This window comes from Acromyrmex echinatior, chromosome 12 (genome assembly GCF_024713525.1).
Source record: "Acromyrmex echinatior isolate Ae372 chromosome 12, ASM2471352v2, whole genome shotgun sequence".
NCBI classification, from domain to species: domain Eukaryota; kingdom Metazoa; phylum Arthropoda; class Insecta; order Hymenoptera; family Formicidae; genus Acromyrmex; species Acromyrmex echinatior.
The window spans coordinates 1,195,655-1,222,680 of record NC_141863.1 but is presented as its reverse complement, the minus strand read 5'-3'; the positions used below and the strand labels follow the sequence as shown (position 1 = coordinate 1,222,680).

Genomic DNA, 27,026 nt, shown 5'->3' with positions numbered 1-27,026 from the left:
GAAAATAATAAAAATCTCATTTTTTAAATATAAGCACTTTATGAATTCGAAAATATTTATGTAAAATTACATTGAGATGCAGACATTAATTATTCAGTAAATAAACAAAATATTTATTTGTTGTAAAAACTAATTGATACTCAATGAAACTTTATATAAGTCATTTTTAGTACTTAAAATATTTATATTAAAAAATTTAGATTTTTGTTATTATTTTTAAAATTTTTGTTTATAACAATAAAACTAATATCAAATAAAATAAATAATTTATAAAAATGTGTTGCTCAATAAAATAGAATGTTATGAACAACTTTCACGTAATTTGTTTAAAGCTTAAATATTAATATATGTGTTTTATGTTCTTAAAACCTACTTAAAGAGATGAGTATATTCGCAGAAGTTTCTTAAAAATTTTATTATTTTTTAAAAATAATTATAAAAATGTAAAAATTGAATTTTTTGTCAAACTTACGTAACAAGGATTTTTATCCATGCATATATCGTGCTTTGTGATGAATCCTGCATAATGGCTCGTGGCGTTACACTTATCGGAATTATTCAACGGAAGAGGCATGAATTTGAGATATTGTTGTAAATTCATTTCCCCGTTTTTAGGGAATGTCCATCCTACTGTTACGCAAATTTGCTCCGGCTGAAAAATCATCACATATATAGAGATCAGGAATGTGTTAATTAAACAATAATTAATTACACATAGCCTTATCAGAAAATTTAATTGAAAGTATACCTGGATAGGCTGTCTGGGAAGACATATGGCGCTAATGTTTCTGGAAAATACCAATGGCTCTCCTAATTCAATTAGAGCGATGTCGTTATTGTACAGGAACTGATTATATTTCACTCGAGGATAGGGGATGATATTTTTAACGGCGTTTCCTTTTAACATATTTCCATTGGTGAAAAGCTGCCATCCACTCTTTTCCTTGTGTCTATTAGATCAAGTGTAAAAAATTATGTATATTAACAATAATGTGTTATGTAAAAATATAAATATTATGTAAAAATAAAATATTCTATTTTATAAATCGAAATAAAATTATAAGATCCTTGGTGAAAAAATGTTTACGAAAAACTGCATGGATTGAGACAAGAAATTCGTAGTTTATTTTTATAGATAGTGGGACGTAGAGTAGCGTCATTTATTTGAAAAACTCAGAAATACTTCGTTTTCAAACAACGCCACTCTCATTATAGCTCTCATAAATATCTATAAAAAACTAATTATGAATTTTTAACTAAGATCTTATCTCAATCTATGCAGTTTTTCGTAAAAATTTTCTCGCTAGGGATCTTATAATTATATATATATATTTTCGGTTTATAAAATACTAACAATTATTTTTTTCCTCAACAATTACTTTTTTACTTAACAATTATTTTTTCCTCTTTTACAGATTTGAAATCCTTTTCCAGGATTAAAGATACGTATTAATACGTATCTGTGTAAAATTTATGCCGAGAACGACAAAAAATTTCGAAATTGAAAGGACTCCCGCTCTAATCTTATATGAAATTGAGTCCCGGTTCAGTAATAAAATATCGTTTTATACATGTGTACATATCTTGGACATTATATATGATAGTATGTAATTATATGTGGGATATAATTATATGTAACATCATACATAATATAATCATACATCATATAAGGAAATATTTCGAGACGGTAAAATATCTGGAAAACTATAAGTTTTATAAAAAAATGTTTTAGATAAAAGTTGTAGAGTTTAAAAAGAACTAGCCACTAGTTTCATCAGTTTTGACTTAGGGTGGCGTCGCCAAGGTGGGGCAAAGTCAACTTGAATTTTTTAAGTGAGACTCCCCACTTTTTCTTTCATTTTCTTATAGTTCTTGTTGAGATCTTTTCAAAATACTATAATTTTATCCATTTTAGGTCAGCCGTTTAGAAGTTATTGAGTGTTTTATGATGTCAGTGACTGTAGGTGAATCGAACACGAAAATCGTTAATTTTTTTGCGCTAAGACTTATATGTTTTGTTTAGTGTTTAACAGATAACATATGAGAAAACCATTTGATTTCACCGGAACCCAATTTCATATAGGATTAGGATATAGGATTAGGGTTCTTTTAAGAAAAAATTTTTGTCGGCATAAACTCCACTTCACAGACATATATTAATACGTATACTTTAATTCTGGAAAAGGATTTTCGAATCTGTAAAAGAAGAAAAAAGTAATTGTTATACAAAGATTATGATTTAATCGGTAATACAAATGGCTTTAGGATTCCCTTAAGACCGGAATCAGATATACCTATACACGCATTAAAAATTGAAATTGAAGACTAAAAGATTGAAATTTATGACCAATTAAAACAATAGGAGCTAAAATTCCTTTGTCTTCACATTGGTTAAATTTCAGGCTTCAATCTTCTATCGACTAAATCGGTACATTAAATCGGTAAACTAAATTGTTCCATAATTTTTAAGTAATTATTTAATTTTTTCCTCTTTTATAGACTCGAAAATTCTTTTATTGAAGTATACGAATTAGTACTACGAGGTGGAATTTATGCCGAAAATGACAAAAAATTGAAATCTTCGAAATCTTAAGAAAAATTTTTTTGTCCGCGGCATAAACTCTAATTCACCGACATGTATTAATGCGTATACTTTAATCCTAGAAAAGAATTTTCGAATCTGTAAAAGGAGAAAAAAGTAATTGTTTAACAAAAATTACGATTTAGTCGGTAATACAGCCGGCTTTAAAATCCTCTTAAGAAAACGTTACGCATTTTTAGTCTTTTATAGTTTCTGCTCTCTATAAATAAATTCGTATAATTTCTGTATCAAATTACCTATAGATGCAAGAATAACTAGTTAGAGCATGCATAGGGCCGATTATACTGGCTGTACAAACGGTCCCTTCTTCCGATTTCTTCAACAAGGCTGTACTAGACCATCGCTCAGGAGGATCTGTCAATCTTGTGGTCAATTCTTCCGTATAATGGAGACCACAAATGAATTCCTGACATGATACTTGCATAACCTTGTCTGAGACGCAGAATCCCACTTCCTCTAAGTTCGTGACTAGCGGCAGGCGATAATTAGGATTTGTCTTCAGTCTTAGGATTTTCTGGCTTCTATCCCACGCGAATGATTCGAGTGTCTCGTCAGATCCGGCGAATCCCAAAGCTTGACAATAGGAATCGCTGAATTCTTCGCTCCACCCGTCCGAGCAGACTAGTTGATAGTCGCCGTTATATTGTCTGGATCGAAATTTTATATTTCTTTTATATTGCAAAACAGTATGGAATACTTATTATTAATTTTTAGCATATTTATTCATTGTTTCCCAATATTTTAAAGAACTTTTTTTTTATTTATATAAGCACACGTCTTTATAATTTTCCTAAACAGTTATATTTATTAATACTCATATATTAATTCATTTCGATCTAATAAAATAATTAGGATTTTTAAAAATGATTATTTATAATTATTTTTTCTTGTTATACTTCAAATAGCACAGCTATAAAAGCGCTTACAGGTGCTGCTGTGCTACTTTTTTTAGTGCTTTTTTAACGTCTTATAATAACGTCGTTAATAAGGTGCTGTGTGCTACTTGTTTTACATCATTTTGCGTAATCTCTCTTCTTGCTTTATTTTTTCATTTTGATCGTCGTTTTATTAGGTCTGTTCGTGTTGCTTGCACTTTTGCCACTCGGCATCTTCGCTTTCTTTCTTTTAAAGGCCAAGTATATATCATTTTAAGTGCAAAAATATTTGGAGATTTCATGCAACACGAACAGATCTATTATTTGACTCTTTCGACATTGGAAGGCTATCAAGAGAAGAGATTACAGCCTGTTCACCTTTTTACTACTATATTTTTTTGACTGTTACATTGAAGAGGATCCAAATCTAAGATCGAAACATTTGTACGTTTTTATACAATATATTGAATAATATTTTAAGTTTTAATTATTGATTTAACTTTTTTACGCACCAATAACTGTGGAGACATTTTATTAAACTATTTTTTCTCTTTCTTTAATAAAATAGTACGTTATTGGTTCACGATTTCGAATTAATAAACATAATTTAAAAATCAGGAAGACAAACAATAAATTTATTATATTTATTTGGCATGATACCTTATCTTCAAAAATGGCACGCGATTCGCTTCGCTTGCCGTGTTGCTATCCGTTTCCGTGTTAGTAAGATTTCGATCCGCAGTAATATTGGCAATTAGGCAACTCCATTCGTCCGAATAATCTGGACAATTCTCGATGCCGTCGCAGATTTGGTTCCGGGGGATGCAACCACCGGATTGACACTTGAATTGATCTAGGGTACAATCGCATAACTTTTCGTCTTCCCCATTAACGCAATCGGCAACTCCGTTGCAATGCCACGCTTGTGGGATGCACCACTTTTCCGTTGGGCACAGATACTCATTGTTTCCGCAAGTTTCCGCGCAATTGTACTCGTCCCGATGTTCTTCGCAATCGGGCCGACCATCGCACCGCCATAATCCCGGAATGCATCTTCCTACAATCGTAAAATTTCATAATTCTGTCGTGATTCTGATAAGAATTATTATTTGAGATATCTCAATTATTATGATTATTAAATTTTATTATTCATTAGCGATATGCTCAAGATTTATTAAATCTTTTTGTATAGGTATGTAATGAAATTCTACTAATATTTTATTCAAAATTAAAAAGCTTTTGAAAGTCTTAACAAACAATCAAAAATTTGGGACTTTATTACTTTCCATTATCATTCTATTATTACTCTTGCATATCGTTTTGTACATCAATTATACTTACCGCTTGGGCATCTAAATTCATCAGACTGGCACTGCCAGTTCTCGCAGTTATGTTCATCACTGCCATCATCACAATCTACTATCTTGTTGCAAACAAGGTGCCTCTTTAGACAATGTCCATTAGCGCAGCGGAAGTTACTCGAACAATCTTCTGCTGTGCAGTTCCATTCATCCGAACCGTCGGAACAATCATTTTCGGAGTCGCATTTGGCGGACTGTGGGATGCAATACGCACCATTTCTAGACGTTCCATTAACGCATTGAAATTGACCTGTGGAGCATTTCAAGAGGCTTCCAGGAAATGGAAATTCCGAAGGACTGCTAGCTGTGATATTCTCGATCTCCACCTTCAACGTTGAAGTTTGCGTAGTCGACTCTTCCGTAACGTGATGCACTTTCGCTTCTTCGTGGTCGCTGAATACTTGATCCGAAAAAAAGGTGGCGTTTTGTCCAGTCGTTTCGTTTGCTCTTGTATTAGTTTGACCTTCGACTGTCGTCTCATTTGCAGCCGTTTTTTCTGTTTCGTTCGTTATGATCATGGGACGAGTATAATTTCGCATGATTACGTAGGGCTCCGTGACTGGTACCGACTCTATTATCTCTTCCGACACAGGTATAAAGCTAGGATAATTTTTGGGCTTCGTCTCTGCGATCACATCTTTATTTTCGGTTCTAGCCGTTGTATCTTTCCATTTCGATATGGGCACGATGTTGCCTTCCTTGTCAGCCACAGTGAATCTGGGTATATTTGGGTATATATCCGAGCTTACCACACTGTCTTGCAGTTCCTCATGGTCTGTAGTCGTAATCGTCGATGGTTCCGTTTGGGAAAGTATAGTCTGATCGAACTTTTCCGTCAAAACGTTGTCTTCATTCTGATCCTCCAGACTCAGGTCTTTTTCTTTTTTGTATTTGTGTTTATCGAATCCCTTCTTGTCGATTGGTTTTTTCTTGCTTTCCTGACTCTTTTCCAACGGTATTACTCTGAGCGTCTCTTCAGACAGTTCCGAATCAAGCAATATTGGTTTTGGTGGAATCGTGGTGAACAATATTCTATAATCTATCATAGGTTCCGTGTCGTCCAACATTTCCGTGACCGGTCTGACATCTTCCGTGGTGGTGACATCGTTAGGCATAGGCGAGGTTCCTTCTACGCCACCTGCAATATCTTTTTCTATCGTGAACACCATAGGAGTAGTCTCAATTTTTATGCTTTCCGTCACACTTTCAATTATCTGCCCATTTTTATCATATTCTATTTTTCGGCCAGTTCCTAAGCTGATGTTACTCTCGTACACTCTTGTCGCTGCCATGCTTCTTTCCGATGTATCCATTACATTGCTGGGTGTAACAGCACTCTCTTTCTCTGCTTCGTTTTTTTTCGTTGCATTGTTAGCATCATCCGTTGAAACTGTTTTGTCAGTAGTTTCCATTTTCTTGTCTATACTCGATATCTCTTCATTCAATGTTGTTGATAATATATCACTTTCTGTCGTTTGCAGCTCCTCGGGCAAGATTGGGATCTGAGCTGTAGTCTTAGTTTCTAGCGTGGCTTGAGTTGTTGACATTTGTGCTGTAATAGCTTCTTTCTCGTCGGATTGACCAACATTCGGCGGTTCCGTATTGTTCTCTTCATGTTTTCCATTACCGATTACAGTCGTGATTTCAACTTTGTCAGTTGTCGTGGACATTTCCTGTTGAATTTCTATAGGCAATACAGGTTCTTGTGTAGTCAATCTACCATCTTCCATTTGATTGTTTACAACTCCATCGGTTTTCGTAACCATTGGACTTTGTGTCATATCAGAAGATATCTTTTCATTCGTTTCATTTTTTTTCTTCATGACATCGAACGTAGTTAACGACGAATAAGGACCATTATAAGAAACTTTTATAGGATCAATGTCCTTTAAAACTGCTTTTTTGGACGATTCTATAACTTTAATTGGAATACCGGTATTATCGTGCTGATATCCTTTTGACAAAGTCTCATCCGTAATATCGTTGTAATGATCTTCGACAGCGTTTTCTTCTGGTTTCTCTGAACTTGTCACACTTTCTATTGTGATACCTTCAACTTCTTGTACTTTCTTTCCAGCGGAAGTTACAACTTCAGGTTCCGTTTTCTTATCTATAGGTTGCAGTGTAGTTTGGGAAATTGAATCTACTGATTTATCTTCTACTGCCAATGGGATCACTTTCAATTCTTTATCTTCGGAGAAACCACCATTTTCCTGATCTGTAATGCCTTTTGTTTCGTCATTGTCGATTGATTTCGCTGTATTATTTTGATGTAATACATTCAAAATCTTGGATTCTGTATTGTTAGTATTTGTGCTGTTGTCTGCATTATTTGTCGTATTTATTTCATGGTTCTGTGTGATTTCCTTCATGATATCTACCTTCTTTTCGTTATTCTTGGAAATAACGTCAATTAATAAATCTTTGGTTTCAGTTTCATTTACTCTATCTGCATTATTACGTATTAATGGCCGATGCGTTATAACATCATCGATATGAGTTTCAAAAGGATTAGGACCATCTTGCTCGTCCTTATCTAAGCGTGGCTTCTTTAGACTTTCCTTTTCTTTATGAACGTCCGGTAAGAATGGTGACATATCCTCAGCCGGTCGATCGTCTGACTTTCCTGTGAAATGATCTACCGAATTTTCTGGAAATACCGCCGGGTGAAGAGGATGACTCGTTAAATGTTCTTGAATTTCATCAGGGCGTACCGCATGTTTATTATTGCTCGCAGGAACGATATTTTCATTAGTATGTATTGTAGATGAATCGATCGAGGTTGTATCTTCTACAGATTTGTTTTCTTTTGTTATCGAATTTTCTGCTTTCAGAGATTTATTTGTGGCTTGTTCTGGAATGAGTTCTGGAATTATCGCGTGTATCTCTACTGGTTGCTCGGATTTTGGTATCAACATGATATGTTCGTCGTCCGCTGATTTCACGATAGGTTCCCTGAGTGGCTCGACATTGTGAGCAAAATTTTCCGGTACTTTAGGGAAGATCGTAGTCGGCATATGTTCGATGACATTTTTCTCGTTTGAATCTGGTGTATTTGGTTGCAATGCGGGCTCGGGTACAAGTTCTTCCCGATATCCAAGTATTGGCTGAGTAAATATGTCAATTGGAGTAGTTTCTGGTATCGTAGTTGTCTCGTATACTTTAGTATAATTATTTGTTTCTGGGTTTCTATTATTTATGCCATTTATTTCTATTGTATGGATATGTCCTGTCGATGAATGTCTATCGTTAATGATGAATTTAGTAGTCGATTCTGTTTTTTCTTCTACTGATGTGACTGGCACAGTAGTTGTTGCAGTAGTTAAACTGACCTGTTCAAAAACATTTAAATCGATGTCTGATTTTTGCTTTGTTATTAAATCGTGTTCATTAGTCGCAGAATTACCATTTTGGATATTACTTAAATTTGTATCAAAATTTGTTTTTGTAGAGACATTTTCTTTATCTTTTCGAAGATTAGGATTTTCTGTAAATTGTTCTGTAACTGATTCCGCATGATTCTCAGATTTGGCTGATGTAACATTTACATCACCATTTTGTTTTAAATCTCTATAATTTAAAGTAGTAAGATCGGCTTCAATAATTGTACTTTCAGTAATTTCATCATTCTTACTATAAGATTGTATTGTTGTTGTTTTAGTATCTACATTATCATTGATATCTTTAGATGTTAAAGGTATTATCTGTAAGGGTGTATCATTGTCTGTTGGATTTTCATTAGGTTTTACAGTTGTGATAAGAGTTTCATTGTTGTTGGAATTATCGCTTTTATCTGTTAATTCAATAAGAGATTTGAATACATTAGTTGTACCAGCATCGTCTGAAGATGATGTTTGTGTAGATGATTCAGAAGTATCATCATGAGACATCGGTTTAACAGAAAATTCGGGTCGATCAAATATTTCAGTTTTTGATTTCAAATACGATTCTGTTGTTAAATGTTGCGATTCTGTTTTTGATTTTACCTCAGTGTCTGTTTCATTGATAGTTGTTGCTGATTCTGTAACAGGCAATAATTTTGCAGTAGATTCTCTTTCAGTAATAGATTCTGCTTTAATAGTAGATTCGACTTCAGGAGCAATTTTTGGTTTTGCAGTTGGCTCTGGTTCAGAAGCAGGATTTGGTACAGCAGTGGATAATATAGGTGTAGGCTCTGGTTCTGGTTTAACAGTGAGTTTTGGTGGAACAATAATTTCTGATGAAATAGTTGGCTCTGATTCAGCACTGAGTTTTGGTTCAGCACTGGGTTCTGGCTCAGCATTGGATTCTGGCTCAGCACTGGGTTCTGGCTCAGCACTGGGTTCTGGCTCAGCACTGGGTTCTGGCTCAGCACTGGGTTCTGGCTCAGCACTGGGTTCTGGCTCAGCACTGGGTTCTGGCTCAGCACTGGGTTCTGGCTCAGCACTGGGTTCTGGCTCAGCATTGGGTTCTGGCTCAGCATTGGGTTCTGGCTCAGCACTGAGTTCTGGCTCAGCATTGGGTTTTGGTTCAGCACTGGGTTCTGGTTCAGTACTGGGTTCTGATTCAGCACTGGATTCTGGTTCAGCACTGGGTTTTGGCTCAGCATTAGGTTCTGGTTCAACATTGGATTCTGGTTCAGTTGTAGGTTCTGGTTCAGAGGTAGGTTTTAATTCAGCAAAAGGTTTTTGGGAGGTTTTAATGGGAGGCCCTGCTTCAATGGTGGTTTCCTTCGAATGATGTACATATTCATGATTCCAATGAGAATCATCATTCTCGAAAACTGAATGTTTCGTCGTTGGTATAAATTCGGTTTGTTGTTCTATTGATATGTCAGATTGTTCAGGATTAACATCTTTTGTTTTAGACTTCATCGTCGATGTGTCTGTTTCTGCCGAACCTGTTTTGAAGTCCGTATTTTTCCAAGTATTGGGATGTCTGGGTTCGAAGTTTATCGCGCCTGGATCTCTGCTTCTACCTTGAAAATCATCAATTGGTTCCGTGGTAGATTGTGGTATTACATCATCCATTTCGACATTACTTAAATCGCTATCATCCACACAAGTTTTGCCATCATGATGCAATATTTCTCCTAATTTGCAGGTACATACAAATATTCCAGAAGAGTAATCGTATTTACAGTTTCCGGTGCACTCGAGATTGCCATATTCACATTGATCGATAAGCTTTCCTACATGAAGTCTGTTCAAATGATATTCTCCGATCATATTACCATTTTTTCGTAATACATCTTCGATGTATTCCTGACTCTCTTCAGGTGCATTCCGAGGTGGATGACTTATTCTGAATCTTATTTCTCCTTCCTTATTGATGTCGTATACTTTGATTATAGACATGCTGCCCGCTTTTCGAAGAATATTCCCTAGATGTTCCTCTATCTCGGAGCTTACTTGTCTGTATACTCGAGATTTGATGTCACTAAAATCATCATTCCAGTTAAAATCGTCTAGTCTCAAAGTTCCATCCAGAGCATCTGGTACAATATCGAATAACGTTTCATCAGTTGTAGGCCACGGTGAAAAAGTCGAAGTTAAAGGTGGTGGACTTAATGGCGGACCCTTCACATATTCTCGACTTCCAGCCGTCTGCACTTCGTTAAATTGGCGTGTGTTATTTTCTTCCACGTTCTCCAAGGGTTCCGTAGCCGGTATTGGAAATACACCAGCTAAAATACACAACATTTTTATTTTGGAGTAATTTTATTGTATACTTATAAAGTGTCTAATTTATTTCATATTATTACATGTATAATATTTTTTTATATTGCTATATGGATAGTATATTTTTTATATTGTTATGGATAATATATTATATTTTGTAAAAATAAAACTTGTAAAGTTGAAAGAATAATCCGTCTTACTTGCGGCCAAAATGGCGATGATTACGGCAATTACTATAACCAACAGCGCGCATCCCCAGGCCATTCTTCTCCAGTATGAATTTCTAGACCTTTTGTCCTTCGTAACGTAAAGTTTCTCGCCCCTGCAACACAATTTCGTTGTCACAGTAGAGACATAAATCTATCGCATGTAATGTCTTTCTTGTCCTAAACCCAAAAAGCGTATTTTATACAGCGTTGCGCATGTAATACGATTCCTAGCAACCTTCGTCAATGTCCAGTCTATGGGATTAGAAGCTTCCTTGGTCGCACCCAGTCTAATGCCTAAATTCTGGATCATATACCAATATATGTAGCGCCCCTGCTGCGCGCATTTCTTGCTTAAAGTTAAGTATCTCTGATTAGAGTTTGAGAACAATAATAACATGTCGCGAGATTTGGTTTGCGTTTTGATTGGTTTACGGTAGTACATTTCGGGATTAATCCTGATCAGTTAATCAACGGTGATGCCTACGTATGTTTATAGCAGCAGTATTTGTGTCGATCTTTATGATCTATATTGTTATCGATTCTCTTATTTGGAGAAGCCGTCTCGGTATCAATAGGACACGAAACAAAGGGTAAATTCTTGGACGTGCAATTTTTATGAAGAAATTTTCGTATTCGATTCGACTCGGGGGAGGATAGCATAAGCGTGTTAGTACGCGACCGCGTGCCCCTAAGAGATACCTAAAGTATATTCCACTAAGACAGTTCCCAGCTGTATTTTTTTTTTTTTTTTTCCCTCGAAAACATCCGTCAAGTACCTGAGGGCTGTCAGCCAGTGGGAATAGTCGACCAATCCGGCGGCGGGATCTCTCAGGCTGAGCCCCTCGCGGCCGACGCCGGGGCCCAAATCAAAACGCACTCCAGCTACGGTTGTTTCAACCTCGGCCTCGGGACCCCTGCTAAGTACCGTGACAACAGAAAACACCGTCTAACACTCTATGTGAGGCTTTTCGATCAGCAACTTGCCCAAGCTCTATGTGCTATTGGCTGGAGCTAAAAACGGTGCTAAGATATCTCTATCGCCTGACAATTCCCTCGACAACAGAATACTTGTACGCTTCTTTCTAGGAAATATACTTCTATCCTACACACATGTTCTCTCTCTAGACGTTTTCACCGTAATTCTATGACATACATAGTGCTAGCGATTATTCTAATATGGATATTGAGATATACGTATGTATTGCGCGTCGGGATTTGATAGTGTTGGTATGTTTAATTTATATAGCAAACACTCGCTATATAGCAAACACTTTTCATAACGTATTTAACTTTTTGTCGTGAGCAATACAACTTTTGTATTAAAAATGGTCTTCCATTAGTAAATCTGACAGCAATAATAGAAAGTCTTGTTTAAAAACGATCGTAATATCTGGTACATATGTATATATAATTGGAAGATCCTATAAGGACGTACGTTTTTCTCTTTTTTCTGAACTTGTTCCCTGTTTTTGAAATCCGGAAGAATTTTCGCATATTCGGTTTTCACAAAATTTATTTATTGGTTTTCACAAAAAATAGTTAAATAAGAGTTAGAAGGCGGAACCAGAAATGAAATAAAGAATACGTAAGCATCAGAGATACGTTCGCTTTGACAAATAACTCATTACCTGATATACTTTCGATGCTCGTTAACCGGCACGAAGTACTCCTCATAAGGATCAGCTGGTACTTCGCAGGCTTCTTGACCCTTTGTTTGAATATTGTTGCCTGTGTATGGCCTCATCGAGACCAGTTCCAGATTTACGGCCTCGATCTGCTCCTTCTTTCCGGAATCTACGGGAAAACGGGAAACCGTTTACCATCAAGGCATACATCCACGCGTATGGTGCAACCGGTTTTCATTTTCCGGTCACACACGAAACAGCGGAGAAACCGCATTCCACGAAATAGTAATGTGACTAAACAGAGCCGAGTTTCCTGCTGCATGCATAGCGTAACGAGGGAAGCAAATTCGCACGAAATATAAGGATATTGTATGTTAATAAGAGTACATAAACAAATAATTAATGAGGGGAAGAGATTGACGGTTTAATTTAATTTAGATAAGGAATACTTGAAATTACTGTTGTTACTTTAAAACGCGCGAGATTGAGAAAGACATGTTAATAATCGTGACGTGTATCAACGGATCCACCATGAAAAGTCCCGGATGCGATATTTCCTGGGATTTTATCGGCCATGAACGACTTTTTCTCTTTCTCGACAAACCGATAGTAATGCCAATGCCGGTAATTAACGATTGAAAGTCTCGCTCTTACTGAAATCGTGTCCTACGGGTGACGGTAATGGAAGATGATAAGCTTTTCTATAGCGGTTTTTTGTGATATCTTTCTTTCTATTCGTACATTATATTTACGCGACTAGACGATGTACAGTCTTTTAGAAGCGTGACTTCTAATTCTTATCAAATGCCCTTACTCATAATGTTTTAAATTCATAGGTATTCATATAACGTATTCAAGCCTCAGTGTGTCCATGTATAGTAACGGGATATCATATACGTGATATTATTTGTGAACTCACCGTTGATCTGTACGCTCGTAGCACTGTTGTTAAGGAAACTCGCGTCGTTATTATTGCCATTCCCATGGACGCCATTGAGCTTCGATTCCGGCACGGTTTTCTCCGTGTTATCGGCCGGCACCTCAATTCTCGTTTCCGTTTTATAACATGGCTCCGAGCTCGGTTTAATGGGTTCGACGTAGTGCTGAGAGATGAAGGATCGTTGGTGGCCATTTTCTACCGGCGCACTGTCCGCCGAGGACTTGTGATCCTGGTTCAAGGCTGCTTGCTGCTGACTGCCGTTCTCCAACTTGGAACCGCTGACGCACTCGTCTTCGTTGGCGAATGCCGGATTATCCGTGCCGGCGGCATCCGACATCTCTCGATCGCGTCGCCGAAAGCTGCTAAACCCTCACCTGATAACGCCCACCTGGTGTCGTCTGTCATGCGTCTCGTTTCTGTAATCAAATTGCCAGATTTATGTATCACGAATTCGCCGTTAAACTTTATAGTCTTGCTATAATCTTATTATTAGATTACTCATTTCATTAAATGGATGTCACAAAGAGTTAAAAAGCAATAAATTTGTTAATACGTTGTTTTAGCGATCACATTTCGATCCAGCCTACATCAATACAAACAATTAATGTAACTTTCGATTCAATTTCTTTTACCGAAATTTATTCAACTCTTCCTGCACTTCTCGTCAAGGTTGTTGTCAGGTTACGAATAATCGAACAAGTCTATTCAAATTCAATTTTATTTAGAACTATTCTAGATCTTTTGGACTGTTGAGTGAAATAGTCCATCAACCATCGACTAAAGTAGATCTATGCCAATGACATCAGCGATAGAGGCTGACTTGTATTTCTCGCACGAGATGGGTGAGGGAGATGCGAGAAGCGTGAGAGAGACGTCTCGCCAGTGTATTCTACCGATATCCTCACGAAACGATTTATCGAACCTGTTCGTTGAACGCAAAAATCAATTACCTCTTAACGCTGACTTAATCGCAGCGAGGGATCGCTAAAAGAGAAGGAAGATGTTTGCGGTCTGATCACATCGCTCGCGATTGTTTCGCTTGCGTTGCAAGACGTCATGAGTGAATCAGCAGCGACTCGAATTAAAGGCTCGTGATGAGAAATTTCGTGAGAAACATCCTCTGCCGCTGGCAAAGACGAATTCGCCATAGTTCGCTGCGCTTCTCTCTCTCTCTCTCTCTCTCTCTCATTCTGTTTGTCTCTCTTTCTCTCATCCTCATCTCTTCCTCCGTGCGTTTCCTGCGAATCTCCCGCCACTCTCGGTCCCTCGTATAGCAGTCTATTTGATTTATTTTTTCGACTTTGAACGGCGTCGAGCCAATAAACTTCAGGATCACCAGAGAAAAAGGAACAGCGGGGTTCAACCCCTTCTAACTGCCGCCAGACTCGACAATATGGAAAACATCGGCGTTTCTCTCGAAGTACCCACTTCAACCGAAATGAATCTCCTCGAACGTTTAAGAAACGATTGAATGCACATGCTCTAACGAGCTCTTAAGCAGCACAGAATGCTGCTTGATTTTTTTTGCTGATTGATGCACACGAGAGAGCTTTTTCCATCATAGCATTATTCGGTATAGTTACGGATACGATTGAATGCGTACATCGCGATGTTATATAATACATCGCGTCACTTTAATCTGTTTACATAAAATAAACATCGAGTAACGATTCTGAAGTCAGAAGAAGAAGCAAGGTTGTCTAACAACGCAATCTTTTTTGTTCTACATAAGAACGCGAACTTCATGTTTTTTAATTAATCGGTTTTTTTTTAATCGGATTGAGAAAAGATTAAACGTCACTTGGTTCTATTGCATGAGTCATTAGATATGTTTTTCTAAAGAAGTAATATTGGATTTACTCTTTTGCGTTTCCGTAGGTATAGCAATAAATATTCCGAAAATTTCATATACGTGTAACAAAGTTAATTCCGCAAAAAATATGATTGCTAGTCGTACGGATTAAATCTTATCTCATGCTTTCGAGAGGATGTGGCAAGTCGAAAGAGGCAGTGAATCAGTTTGAAAATACCTAGCTAGCTCAGTACTTGACTGTTGGCTACGCGGCGACTTTCAGGATACCCTATAGGCATGCTCGGAACGGGCGAGTGTGTTTGCGAGTGTACATACAAACCGTCGGAGGTATATACTGCACCGAAAGTGGTTGACCCTGAGAGTGCCCGGCACAAAGGACTGATTCACCCCGGAGCCAATGCGAGGAGTCCTTCCGAGGAAGGAGCTCGACACTCACCCGGGTCGATTCTGTGCAGGATCTTCTTCTGACATAATTCACGGAGACAGTAGCATATTAATATTTTTCAACCTGAGAAACCGTGTAAGCGCGAAGATTCACTCTCGAATACTCCAAGCGTGAAACTTCCTCTTAATAAAAATTTACTTCAGAAGACGCCTTGCATCATACTGCTATGAACGAGCAACAAATATTAGCTTGACTGCTGCAGAATCTTTTTTATTCATTTGGTATTTTATTTTATTTTTTTATCTTATGTATTTACTGGGAAAAAAATTGATGGAAATTATACAACAGAAAATTTTTATTTTTTATAATTTTACAAATATCTGTATATTTTAAAAAATAAATTCTTGCTAAGAAACTTGTTGAAATAAATTTCTACGTTAGTATTGACATTTTTAATGTGACAACAATTATACGGAATTCACAATCTCTACCATCAACTTCCTCTCATCATAAAATATTCTCAACGTACAATTATCTCAAAAATGATGAATTAAATTCTCGTTGAATTAATTTCTTTTTTATTTGAACAATGTTAACTATACATTTTGTCACTGTTGTTTTGTTACTATGTCGTTCTCATTTCATAATACTACGCGTAAGTTTTTGCTACAGAAATATTCAACGAATCTTGCGCATTTCAGTGAAAGCGTTCTTACGTTCGTGAAAAAAGTGCAGTCAGAATGATGCAGAAGTGCCATTCGGTATTTCTGGTTTCTCAGGAGAAGACTTATAATTAATATAGAAAGTAGTGACAAAATGTCATGCGATTTAACATAATAAAAATGTACCTCTTACTCATTTTTTAAAAAATAAAATTTCATTTTGTAATTAGCGTGAATTATAAATTGTTTCTTATTAGATTAATTTTCGAATATAGCAATGAACTCGAATTGAAAATTTTAGATGGTTGTACAATCTGTAAGATTGGTGTTATAAGATTCTAAATTGGTAAAAAATTTTGAATCTTTCTTTATCAATCGTTGTAAAACGGAAATTCTTCCATTTTGTAATTCAAACAAGACTTGAAATTTAATTAGTTAGTTTTTATAGTTATTTATATAGATCTTTATAAATTCTTAATAATTTTTTAAAATGCATTTTAAGTGAAGGTATCTTAAAATAGAACTTGTTATAGAGGCAGCCACTCGCTTTGTAAAAATTCCTTTACATGAAAAGTGATATTCTCCGGTTAGGATAAAAATTTGCTTGCCGTGAAATTCAGCGTGACGCACTAGACTTAATCTGCCTAGAAGGCGTGTATATGCGAGGCGACTCGATTTGCGCTCGCAGATATAAACGCGAGATAATTATACATTAAAAGTCTTGGAGACTCGTGGGATAGACATCTACATACTGCGGCGAGAAAATCGCTAGGAACGAATCCATATCGCTGCTGGACCGTGCCATGAAAAACGTGCGAGTCCACCGAGAAGCACGCGATTATCCTCGAGACAGAAAAGAGCTCCTTGATGCTCGTCGTTAAAGGACATTCTCCAACGACATTGCTTATAATTTACAGGACTCGCCTGATACCACTAAGTCTCGCTCTACCGAGCTCGAAGACTTTCACCTTGATCACAATCGCGACGGAATCTTGCGTAACTTTTCAGCATTATCTATGCACACCCGCGATTCGGTCAAAATCAAATTACTCTATGACGCAACGTGTACTTGCTATGAAACTATAGAACTGTAGAACACAATTCATTTGAGTATTGTGTACTAATTGCACAAGAACGGAAACTACATCGAACATATACCTACATATCGAATAGGAAATTGAACTAGCTCGCTTATGAAAATAAAATTCTATCTAAAATCTCTATTTTCTTCTAATAAAAAAATCTTTTGCGCCGTGGGAACGTATTCAATACAACTAAACTACTTGAATGCATCGCATTACCCAAAGTAACTTGTGTATTAACATTAATGGATAAAGGGCTTACGGTGCAAAATGACCGTAGGAATCACGACAGGAGGGCAGCACGACAGGAAGGTGTCCACCTTTTCCTGCGTCTGTTTTCAAAGTGTACATCAATCCGTTATTATACGTCGTACTTTCATATTTTATCTCAGCATTTTAAATTATACATTCAACCTGAGAAGCAAGAGAGATTCTACGTACAATCTTCATTTCTTTCTTCGTGGAATTTAACTGTTAGCAATTTACATCGGTAGCCTATCAAGAACTTTAACCCTTGCGATGAAGCATTCGCAAAGATCGTTCACGCCAGAACAGAGAATTATTACTGCGAGTCAAGCCGATTGGATCGAAGGATCCTGCGTAGTTTAATACAACGCACGCGAGACCAGTTCTGCTTGTTTTCCCCACGCTTCGTAGCCTCTCGGACCTTCGGAAACGGTTGAATGTTACCAATGTCCTTAGGCTAGCAAAGAGAGACAGTCTTAGATATCCTAAACAGATTTACTGAGAGATTACGCAAAGGGAATGTAGAGCAATTAAATGTCCTTGTTAACTGGAACATTGAGCAAATATTGTATATTTATACATGTATCACGATATTCATGATAAAGTCTTTAAGATATCTTTTAGATATGAGTGTTATCTAGAAACTTACTAACAATTTTATTTATATAAAAACTACTTTATATTAGCCTTCCGAGTTTACAATAATATAAATTTTTATTATATTACATGCTGTATTTACATGGACGATTTATATTAATGCACAAAGAAATATATAGATTTTTAATATAAAATTTAATGTCTCGAATTTTTTTTTCGTTTCAATCACGAAAGTTTCACTTCTTTTAAAAATTATCTTGAAAATATTAATGTAATATCAGTATTTTGATCTGATATTTAAGGAAAAATGTGCCCATAATTAGGCAATGTTGGCATTTAGTACTACCAGAAGGTTATATAAAATTGCTCGCAATGCAGGGTGAAAGCGAAGTCTTTTATCGAGAGAAAAAGAAAGAGAAAGAAGAGAGAGAGAGAGAGAGAAAGAAAAAGAGAAAGAGATCATGGAGTGCATCTCCGTGTGCGAGCGTGTGCGTATACACATATCGCCGATTATTTGCGGATATTAGCAGGTGTAAAATTTCTGTAAACGTGTTATTACGCTTATCGGTCGAGTGCCGAACTAAGATGAGCCGACTATTCGAACGTATAGTTGCGGGCTATTGTATGCTTAATTACAAGTGTAACTGGTCAATTTCACGGTGCGCGCCGCAGCGACGGATGATGGTCCGGTTCCATTGTGCTGAAGTCTTTTAAGATCGTTTCCTTTCTGGTTCCGAAAGCGAATATCCGATATCGAAAAAGTATGCCAACGGACGCATCGATTACGCTCTCTTTGAGATAAAAAGTGCCATCTACCTTCATTTGTATATGTATATATTTGTGCGAGGATGCGCGCATTGTGCAATCGCGATGTCTATAGTATCTTCGAAATGTCAAAGGTTTGTTGCACGTTTGGATGCGGATGCGCGTCGATCGCCTCCTTATGTCGTTGAGGTGCTTCCCTTACTCCACAGGTCACATCTATAGTTACCTACCTACAGATATTAAATATCATAGTCACATCGTTATTCTTCGACTCGATACAACTTTCTACTTACTAAGTAAGTAGAGATTTGGAATTTAAGACTAACAAGGAGAAAAATATATTAATTAATTCGTGAAACGCTTCGCCGATTGATACAAACAAAAACATTGTGAAAGTTTCCGCGGATAGGCAGCTTAAAATTTTCAAATTCGATCAATAAATATCGTTTTGTCTCGAATAGTTCATAGCATTGCAGTCAGCCGTCCGTAATGACCTTTCTGTAGCACGAAGGTAGCCGGCAGTATGATGGTGATGATGACGATGAAGATGATGATAGTGTTGGGAATCTCTGAGGCACATCCTTGCTGCTGAGCAACCTATACTCTTGCTCCCGTCGGGGCTATGTTATCCAAGATACTTTACTTTCTACATTCCTTGCGAGACAATACGTACACCCACGTAACCGTTTGTTCATGTATCTGTCTGTGCAGGCAAGACGTGGTTATTCAGACCGGTCTGGCCCGCAAACGACAATTACGACAAGTCTCCGAGCTCAAAACTTGGGTGTAATTGCGTTTAAATTTGCCGTTGCGATTGCAGTTGCAAATGCCATTGGAAACACGTTACCAGATTTATTTATAATAACATGATTTTACTTGGATATCAAAGATTGTTAAGAGATAATTTTGGAAATATTTTATCATTTAGATTTTGTTTCATTGATCCAAATACCGATTGTTGTCGACGAGATATTAAATTTTATATTAAAAATCTATATATTTCTTTGTGTATTAATATAAATCCATGTGTATATAATAAATATAATATGTATATAATATAATAAATATTTATATTATGAAGTATTTTTATAAATTCGGAAAGTTAATATAAAGTACTTTTTATATAAGTAAAATTGTTGATCAATTTCTAGACAATACTCGTTTAAAATTATCTAATAATAGATTGTACATACTTCGAATATTCAATCGAGGAAAGTGAGAATGACTGACGAAAGGCTCGTCGAATTGAGCATGACTTCATTGATTTTAATAAATATTGACACGAAACATTAATAAGTTTTGCACACGGTCGAGCTCATCGACGGTTACGTAAATGTTGAATCTCGAATTCCAGTTAAACCAGGCGGATTAGCATATGACAGTGGCGGACCTGAATGTTCTAATTGATTCGACACGGGGCAGTATTTAGGTTCTCACCTATTTCATCGAATTAACGCGTCATTTCAGAGTTTCATTTTCGTCGATGATCATCCATAGACAGCATTGCAAGGTCATCCGACTGTGTTGAACAGAGTTTATTATATTATGATTGATTTAATGTCCTTTTTTTCTGCTCTTGCGTTCATTATCCGATTATTTTACCGTCTTGCAGTGCACTCGCTCGGATCGTAACGCCGATAATTGTAGAAGATCACGGATTAATCCAGAAGATGAGCAAAGAGTTGTAATGTCAGGTAGCGTAAAAACTATTAATAAGGGAATAGGGAGTAATTAAATCGCTCTAATCGTTACGTTCTTTAGTTAAGCGACTCTCAATTAATAATCTTCATAATTCTTCGTAAGATAGATTCTCTATATAAAAGAAAAATGTTATTATTAAAAGCTTAAAAACGCGCGCGATATAATACTTTGGATTGAATTATTTGATTGAATGCAGTCATTACAACTGGTAGAATTTCAGTGAATTTATTGTTAGATTTCGATGCTGCAAATGCGGGGAAATTATTTCAGTGCTTATTAGCGGTGCTTATTAGAGAAATTGCAATTAAAACGATCATAACAATAATTTTGATCGCAACGTTTAATTTCTGTAATTCTTCAACTGTGCACAATTATAGCTCGTACATCTGGAATTATTACATGATAAGATTGGCGACTGCCTATAACGTATTACCAAATAATTACTGTATTTATATCGAAATCTTTAGTGAAATTATTTCTCACCAGGAAGAAAACATTCTCTCGTTGATATTCGAGCTAGCTGGAGAAATTGCAACCTCGACAAAGAATAAAACGTAGAAAAAAGTCATATTATGATTTATTTTATTCATTTTTTTATACAGTAGTTGTTGACAGATAGTCTCACAATCAGCTTATAATGCGTGTAAAAACTTGTAAAATGGTAATAAAAATGCGGAACATATGGAGCTTTCTTGCATCACTTGTATAAGTTGATCGGTAGACTTACATATTCTGCGTATTATACAGCTTGTTATAATTATACGATAACAATCGAATGGAAAAATTAAGGTGCAAAAGATATGTAAAAAATTATTACTCTAACTAGAGGTACTTAAAAGAAGGTATGAGTATTCATGTATTGCAATAAGCGTTTCTTTTGCGTTGCGGGGAGAATAATACGCCGTCATAAAGTATACTTGTATATGAAGCGTAAAGAATAATCTGCGCGATATAGAGCAAAGGGAATTCTTAAATAAGCATTTTAGCGCGAGCGTACCATAATGAACCTGCCGTTGAAGTCACCACTTATCCGTTTTCGCCGAGCATTGAAATCTCTTTCATTGCTGGACAGTAATTGCATTTAAACGGCGTGTAAGTCCACGGTGGATTCGAATCCCGTATATTATTTTCTTTTTCACACGTATTTGTGTTCTAAAAAAAAATAATTTTCTTTTTCGTGCGTATAACTGTATTTATGCGTCCGAAAAAAAGTAATCGATTAATTTTTGTGATTGGGATTCATATTATTTACAATTAAATACTTTCAACTCTTGATTGATAAATTATAGCTACGGTTTTTAGTTTCATATCTGAACTCGGCATCATATAATACTTAATTGATTGCAGTTAATTCTTTTACACGATCTTATCGCGGTGAAATATGAACACGAGCACGCGATTTTAAACTTCCGCGTAAGCACATGCTAGAAACGCTAGAAACAATTGCGATCCCTTTCACATAAAACGGAAGTTTGGAGCCATGCGATATTGATACAAATTCCAATTTCCAACAGCAATTTGTGATCCAATCCAGATATAATAGCTATTGATGTTTAGTTTTGTGCAATGACAGAGAAACTATTTCGCTGAAAATTTACAAAGTATTTTAACGCGCAACGAGAGATAAGAACGCACGGCCTTTTTTTCAGACAATCGCTTGTCATGCACGAACAATGCATTATAATGAATGTGATAGCATAATACCGTTTGGAGCGCATAAATAAAACGTCCGTTCGTCACCCAGGTCGCGAGAGCAAAAATGCGAACGCGGTAGATACATAAAAAAAGAGCAATATTGTTAAACAGAAAAATCGCAGCAACTACCTATGACGGCCTTGCGCTCACCGAGACGGCCCCTTTCTCGTTCCACTAACCGGTGGTCATGGACGACATTATGAAAAGGAATACGCATATATTATTGATCCATGTCTCCTAACTGCGAACGTTTAGTTACAAAATATCTGAATTTGAATAATAGGATTTTGGATACTCGGGCTATTGTGTTATCCGGATATTTACGACTCCATTGACGCAACAGAATTGATTACTGAATGTCAAATTTTCAGGCTGAAGCGTTTATGAATACTTAACAGTAAATGTCCATATGTATAAAGCAATCAAATGAAGTTATTACGTTTCCGTTATGTCAAGATACTTTTAAAGTGTGACATGTGAAATCTAAAAACACTCTGAAGACATCCTTTAACCGTGTGATCATTATGCCGTAAATAGTTAAAATTGAGTGTCGCAATACTCTGATTTGATCACAGACAACTTTTGCGGCAAGACGAATTGTCGAGAAAATTAGATTCGATACGTTAACCGGTAGAAGATGGGTACTATATTTATTCGCTCGTTAGCACAATTGGAAAATCATTTGATCATCAGTTTGACGAGATAATCGTCTCCTTAATCGAAAGAAATATTTTGGCACTCTTTCATTCCAAAATCTAATGGTGAAGAAAAACTTTTCAACCGATGGTGTAACGCGAAAGTACTATTTGGACGAAATTTATATAACAGCGAACTCAATGATCGGACAGAGCAGGTTTGAACGTGTTGTAAAAACTGCGCTACGGTATAATCTCGAAGGACATAGATTTCTCTCAATAATCACGGGTATTTAAGAGTATGTACGCGGTAACAAAGTGACAGAAATAAATGTAGACGAATGGCGTTCGCAATTGCCGCACTCACGCACTGGTCACCAGGCGCAGAATAAATGCCTGGAAAAATCTTCATGCCGAGCACGCGCCTCTCTCGCGAACCGAGATCGGCTCTTTGTAAAGTCAAATGGGCAATCCCAGTCAGACGACTTTTCTCGCCTCTTTTCTGTTCACTTTTTTTTTCACGACATGTGATTAGTCCTTCGACATTCCTCTTGGTGCTGTTGTATCGTACAGTCTTTTTCAAAAGTGCAGTTTATACAGAATATATGTTATAGTACATATGTTCACTTAAATGCGGTTTATTACTATGAAGATTATTTATGAAGAACAAAATTTAATAATCTTCCGTTTCTTATACAAGCCGACATGAATTTTGACCCGGTAACGGTAATATGTAATCTCGAAGGTTTTTAGCATGCTAAAACCAAACCCGTAGCCCAAATTGTTTCATCACGTCAGATTTTCGAGATATTTTAATCTGAAAGTGCCAAAAAGGCCTATTTCGGGCATTTTTAGATCAAAATTTCTCATAACGTGATGTGATGGAGAAATATGGGCTGCGGATTTGATTCAGCATGAAAAAATCTATGAAAATCATTTATGATTATAAATGGATTAACACAGTAAAATGGGGAAAAAAAAGATATATTGCATGTTCACCGGCCAGGTGCCTCCAGACGATATGATCAACAAATGACACATTAGCATATATCATACCTATTGTACATAACATATATAAAATTCATATTGAATGTATAAGTCAATATTTAGCGAATGTATGCAAAGTGACGTATACATTAGCCAGACTACTCTCTAAATCTCATGGAGTGAAGTCTCACTTGAAGATACTGAAAATTTAGCCTGTCTTGAAAAAAGAATGAAAATACGACCACTCTTATTTAAGAGTGAGAGCAGATTTTCACTCTTTTTAAAGTGAGATTTACTCTTTTGGAATGAGTTTCATTCTGAAGGAGTGAAATCTCAATCCCTTTTTTTGAAGTGAGATTCCATTTATCCTGGTATTTCACTTAAAAAAAAAAGGATTGAGATTTTCTGTGGAGTGAATCTCATTTCAATAGAGTAAATCTCACTATAAAAAGAGTGAAAATCTGCCATTCTTGAACAAGAGTGGCCGTATTTTTACTCTTTTTTTAAGACAAGCTAAATTCTCTTCGAGTGAGATTTCACTCCATGAGATTTAGAGAGTATGGATTGACGATTACGATTAACGGTTGCCCGATTCTACTTCAACCAATCACGATGTAGCGAGTCCATTATAATTGGCTGAAATAGAATCGGGCTAATCGGGCAACCATCAATCGTAATTGTCAATCCGCAGTCTGATAATCCTCTAAAGTCCGATGTCCACGATACTAGAAATCGGTCTGAGATCTCGGACAGAGAAAGAATTAATAATAAATCACATTTGAACAATTTGGTCACATGACTAATGCGATTGGTCAATTCTTTCTTTCTTCGAGGTCTCGGACCGATTTCTAGCATCGTGGACATCGGGTTTAAGGCCGGTGAATATATTTGCAATATTTATATCTATTTTTTTCATTTTACTATGTTGACATTTAATCATAGATGATTTTTGTAGATTTTTTAATGTTGAATTTGAATCCGCAGTCTATATTTCTCCATTACATCACGTTTATGAGAAATTTTAAAATGCCCATTTAAAGTATGCCTTTTTGGCATTTTTAAGTTAGAATATCTCGAAAATCTGAAGTGATTGGGCAATTTGGGCTACGAATTTGGTTTTACCATGCCAAACACCTTCGAGATTACATATTGTCGTTTCTGGATTTTTTCTGGTAGAAATAAATTACTGAAATCAATTGACCCATTTCAGTAAAATTCATACTGAAATGGGTTAATTGACACAGATTTCAGTGATTTATTTCCATCAGGGAGACTGTGTTATTGTTCTTCTTAATTTGTGAACGTCGTGGGTTAAATAATCTTTATATTTTGAAGTTTTAAATTTGCGACATATATTTTTCTTAAAATTTATGACAGATGTTCTTTAATTATCACTTACTGAATATTATTTACAATTAATACTTAAGATTTATCATAATTTATTAAAAATAATTTATATTTCATTCGAAATTGTGAGGAAAAAAATCAATGATTATAATATTAGATTCCTGTTAAAAAATGGCACGACATTTAATTACACAGATTAAATTCAATTTCACAACATTAAATTTAATGTATTTATTTAATTAAAAAGTACGTTTATGTACATGAAACGCAATGTATTTTTCATAAAATTTTATGAAATTTACTGTACTTTCCATTCAATTTTATGTAGACTTGCATGAAATTTAATGCATGTGAACAGTTACTTATAACTTTATTTTTATTGACAACATTAAATCTTAATGTACTGGCTTGAAATTTACTTTCATTGCATCATTGTATGTAATGAAAACAAATTTCTTTTTTGTAACAGTGTATTAATTAACATTGATTAAATGCGTGAAAAATAACATTTATAATAGCAAATCCATTTTTAAAAAACAGTTATCTTTAATATAAATCAACTGCGTTGATGAGACTTTCCGTGAACAGTACACAAAACATCATGAAATTTAATATATTTTTAAGTTACACGTTGAATTTAATTTTATAATATTGTATTATTTAAATACGTTACATTAAATTTAATGTATTTGTATAATCAAGAAGTTATTTGTGTACATATATGAAATTTTAATGTATTTTTCATACAATTTTAAGAAATTTAGTGTTTTCATAAAATTTTATGAAATTTAATATATTTTATAAAATTTTATGTGGATTTGTATGAAATTTAAGTACACATTCGTTATATTTAAGAGACTACTGTTAGTTTTCAGTTAAATCATTTATTATTTTTCAGTTTACCACATAATCACAAACTTCTTTCATAAATATGTTAAATTCATTCGTAACGAAATTTTTGACAATGTTAATACTCAGGCAACGATGGAACGCATCTGTAACAACTTTCCATGTGTTCCTTCCTAGCGTTCATTAAACAACCAATTATGAGATTGTAATTAAACGCGCCATAACCACATTTGGAAAGCGTCTTTCGTACAAATTCCTTATGCTGACGGATAAAACGCGCAAGAGAAATACCAAAAGTAGCTATGGCATGTAGTTACATCAAAGAATTGCACTTTTCACACTTAAATGATAAAAATGTCTAAATAAAGAGGGAAAAACGTGAGACACGAAAATAAATACGAATGAAAACCTGTTTCCTGAGCGATAGATAGCAACGAATTTTTGTTGACAAACCTGTTCGCCAAAACGGTCCTTTCAATAAATGTTGAGTTATCTAATTATAGTTAAAAAATTTTCTACTCTTTCAAATACCTAGGTCTCAATCGCAAATATTTCTTATAAAATTTGTATAAATATATTGAAAAAAGAATTATTTTAATTTATAATACAATATTTAATTTTTAAAAATGATTTTCTTCTATTAAATTTCTATAAAATCGAAACTTTGATAGTAGAATATTGTATCAAATGAACGATTGACCGAATAAAATCAAGTGGGTCAAGTATTTTCTCGAAAATTCTTTGATAATTACACAATTTATATTTATTCATAAGCTGAAGAATCGTTAAAAAGTCATTTGAAGAGAAAAATCAAAGGCTGAGGATCGATCCTGGTTAGATTGGTTTGACTAGAAAGTAGGACAAGTAGATTCGCAGTAGTCCGCGATACGATCCCTCGGGGCCTTTGTCGACCCACAACTTGCACCGTTCCGAGATTCGTACGTGCAACACGTATACATAACCAGGTCCAGATTTGCACGTGTGGGCGTG

General features: G+C 35.6%; 1 protein-coding gene across 2 annotated transcripts in view; it reads right to left on the bottom strand.

Annotated features, from left to right (window-relative positions):
- Positions 1-27,026, bottom strand: part of LOC105143732 (uncharacterized) — a 49,784-nt gene that overhangs the window by 1,487 nt on the left and 21,271 nt on the right. Inside the window, exons 2-10 of one of the 2 annotated variants that reach the window (XM_011052207.2) lie at positions 13,252-13,688; positions 12,336-12,501; positions 11,484-11,624; positions 10,699-10,820; positions 4,819-10,503; positions 4,138-4,534; positions 2,839-3,249; positions 749-950; positions 473-652 (exon numbers count right to left, since the gene is read on the bottom strand). In XM_011052207.2, coding sequence (XP_011050509.2) covers positions 473-652; positions 749-950; positions 2,839-3,249; positions 4,138-4,534; positions 4,819-10,503; positions 10,699-10,820; positions 11,484-11,624; positions 12,336-12,501; positions 13,252-13,609 — 7,662 coding nt within the window. In that variant the 5' untranslated portion in view covers positions 13,610-13,688. The remainder of the gene's footprint in view (positions 1-472; positions 653-748; positions 951-2,838; positions 3,250-4,137; positions 4,535-4,818; positions 10,504-10,698; positions 10,821-11,483; positions 11,625-12,335; positions 12,502-13,251; positions 13,689-27,026) is intronic. The other variant, XM_011052208.2, reaches the window with a different exon arrangement.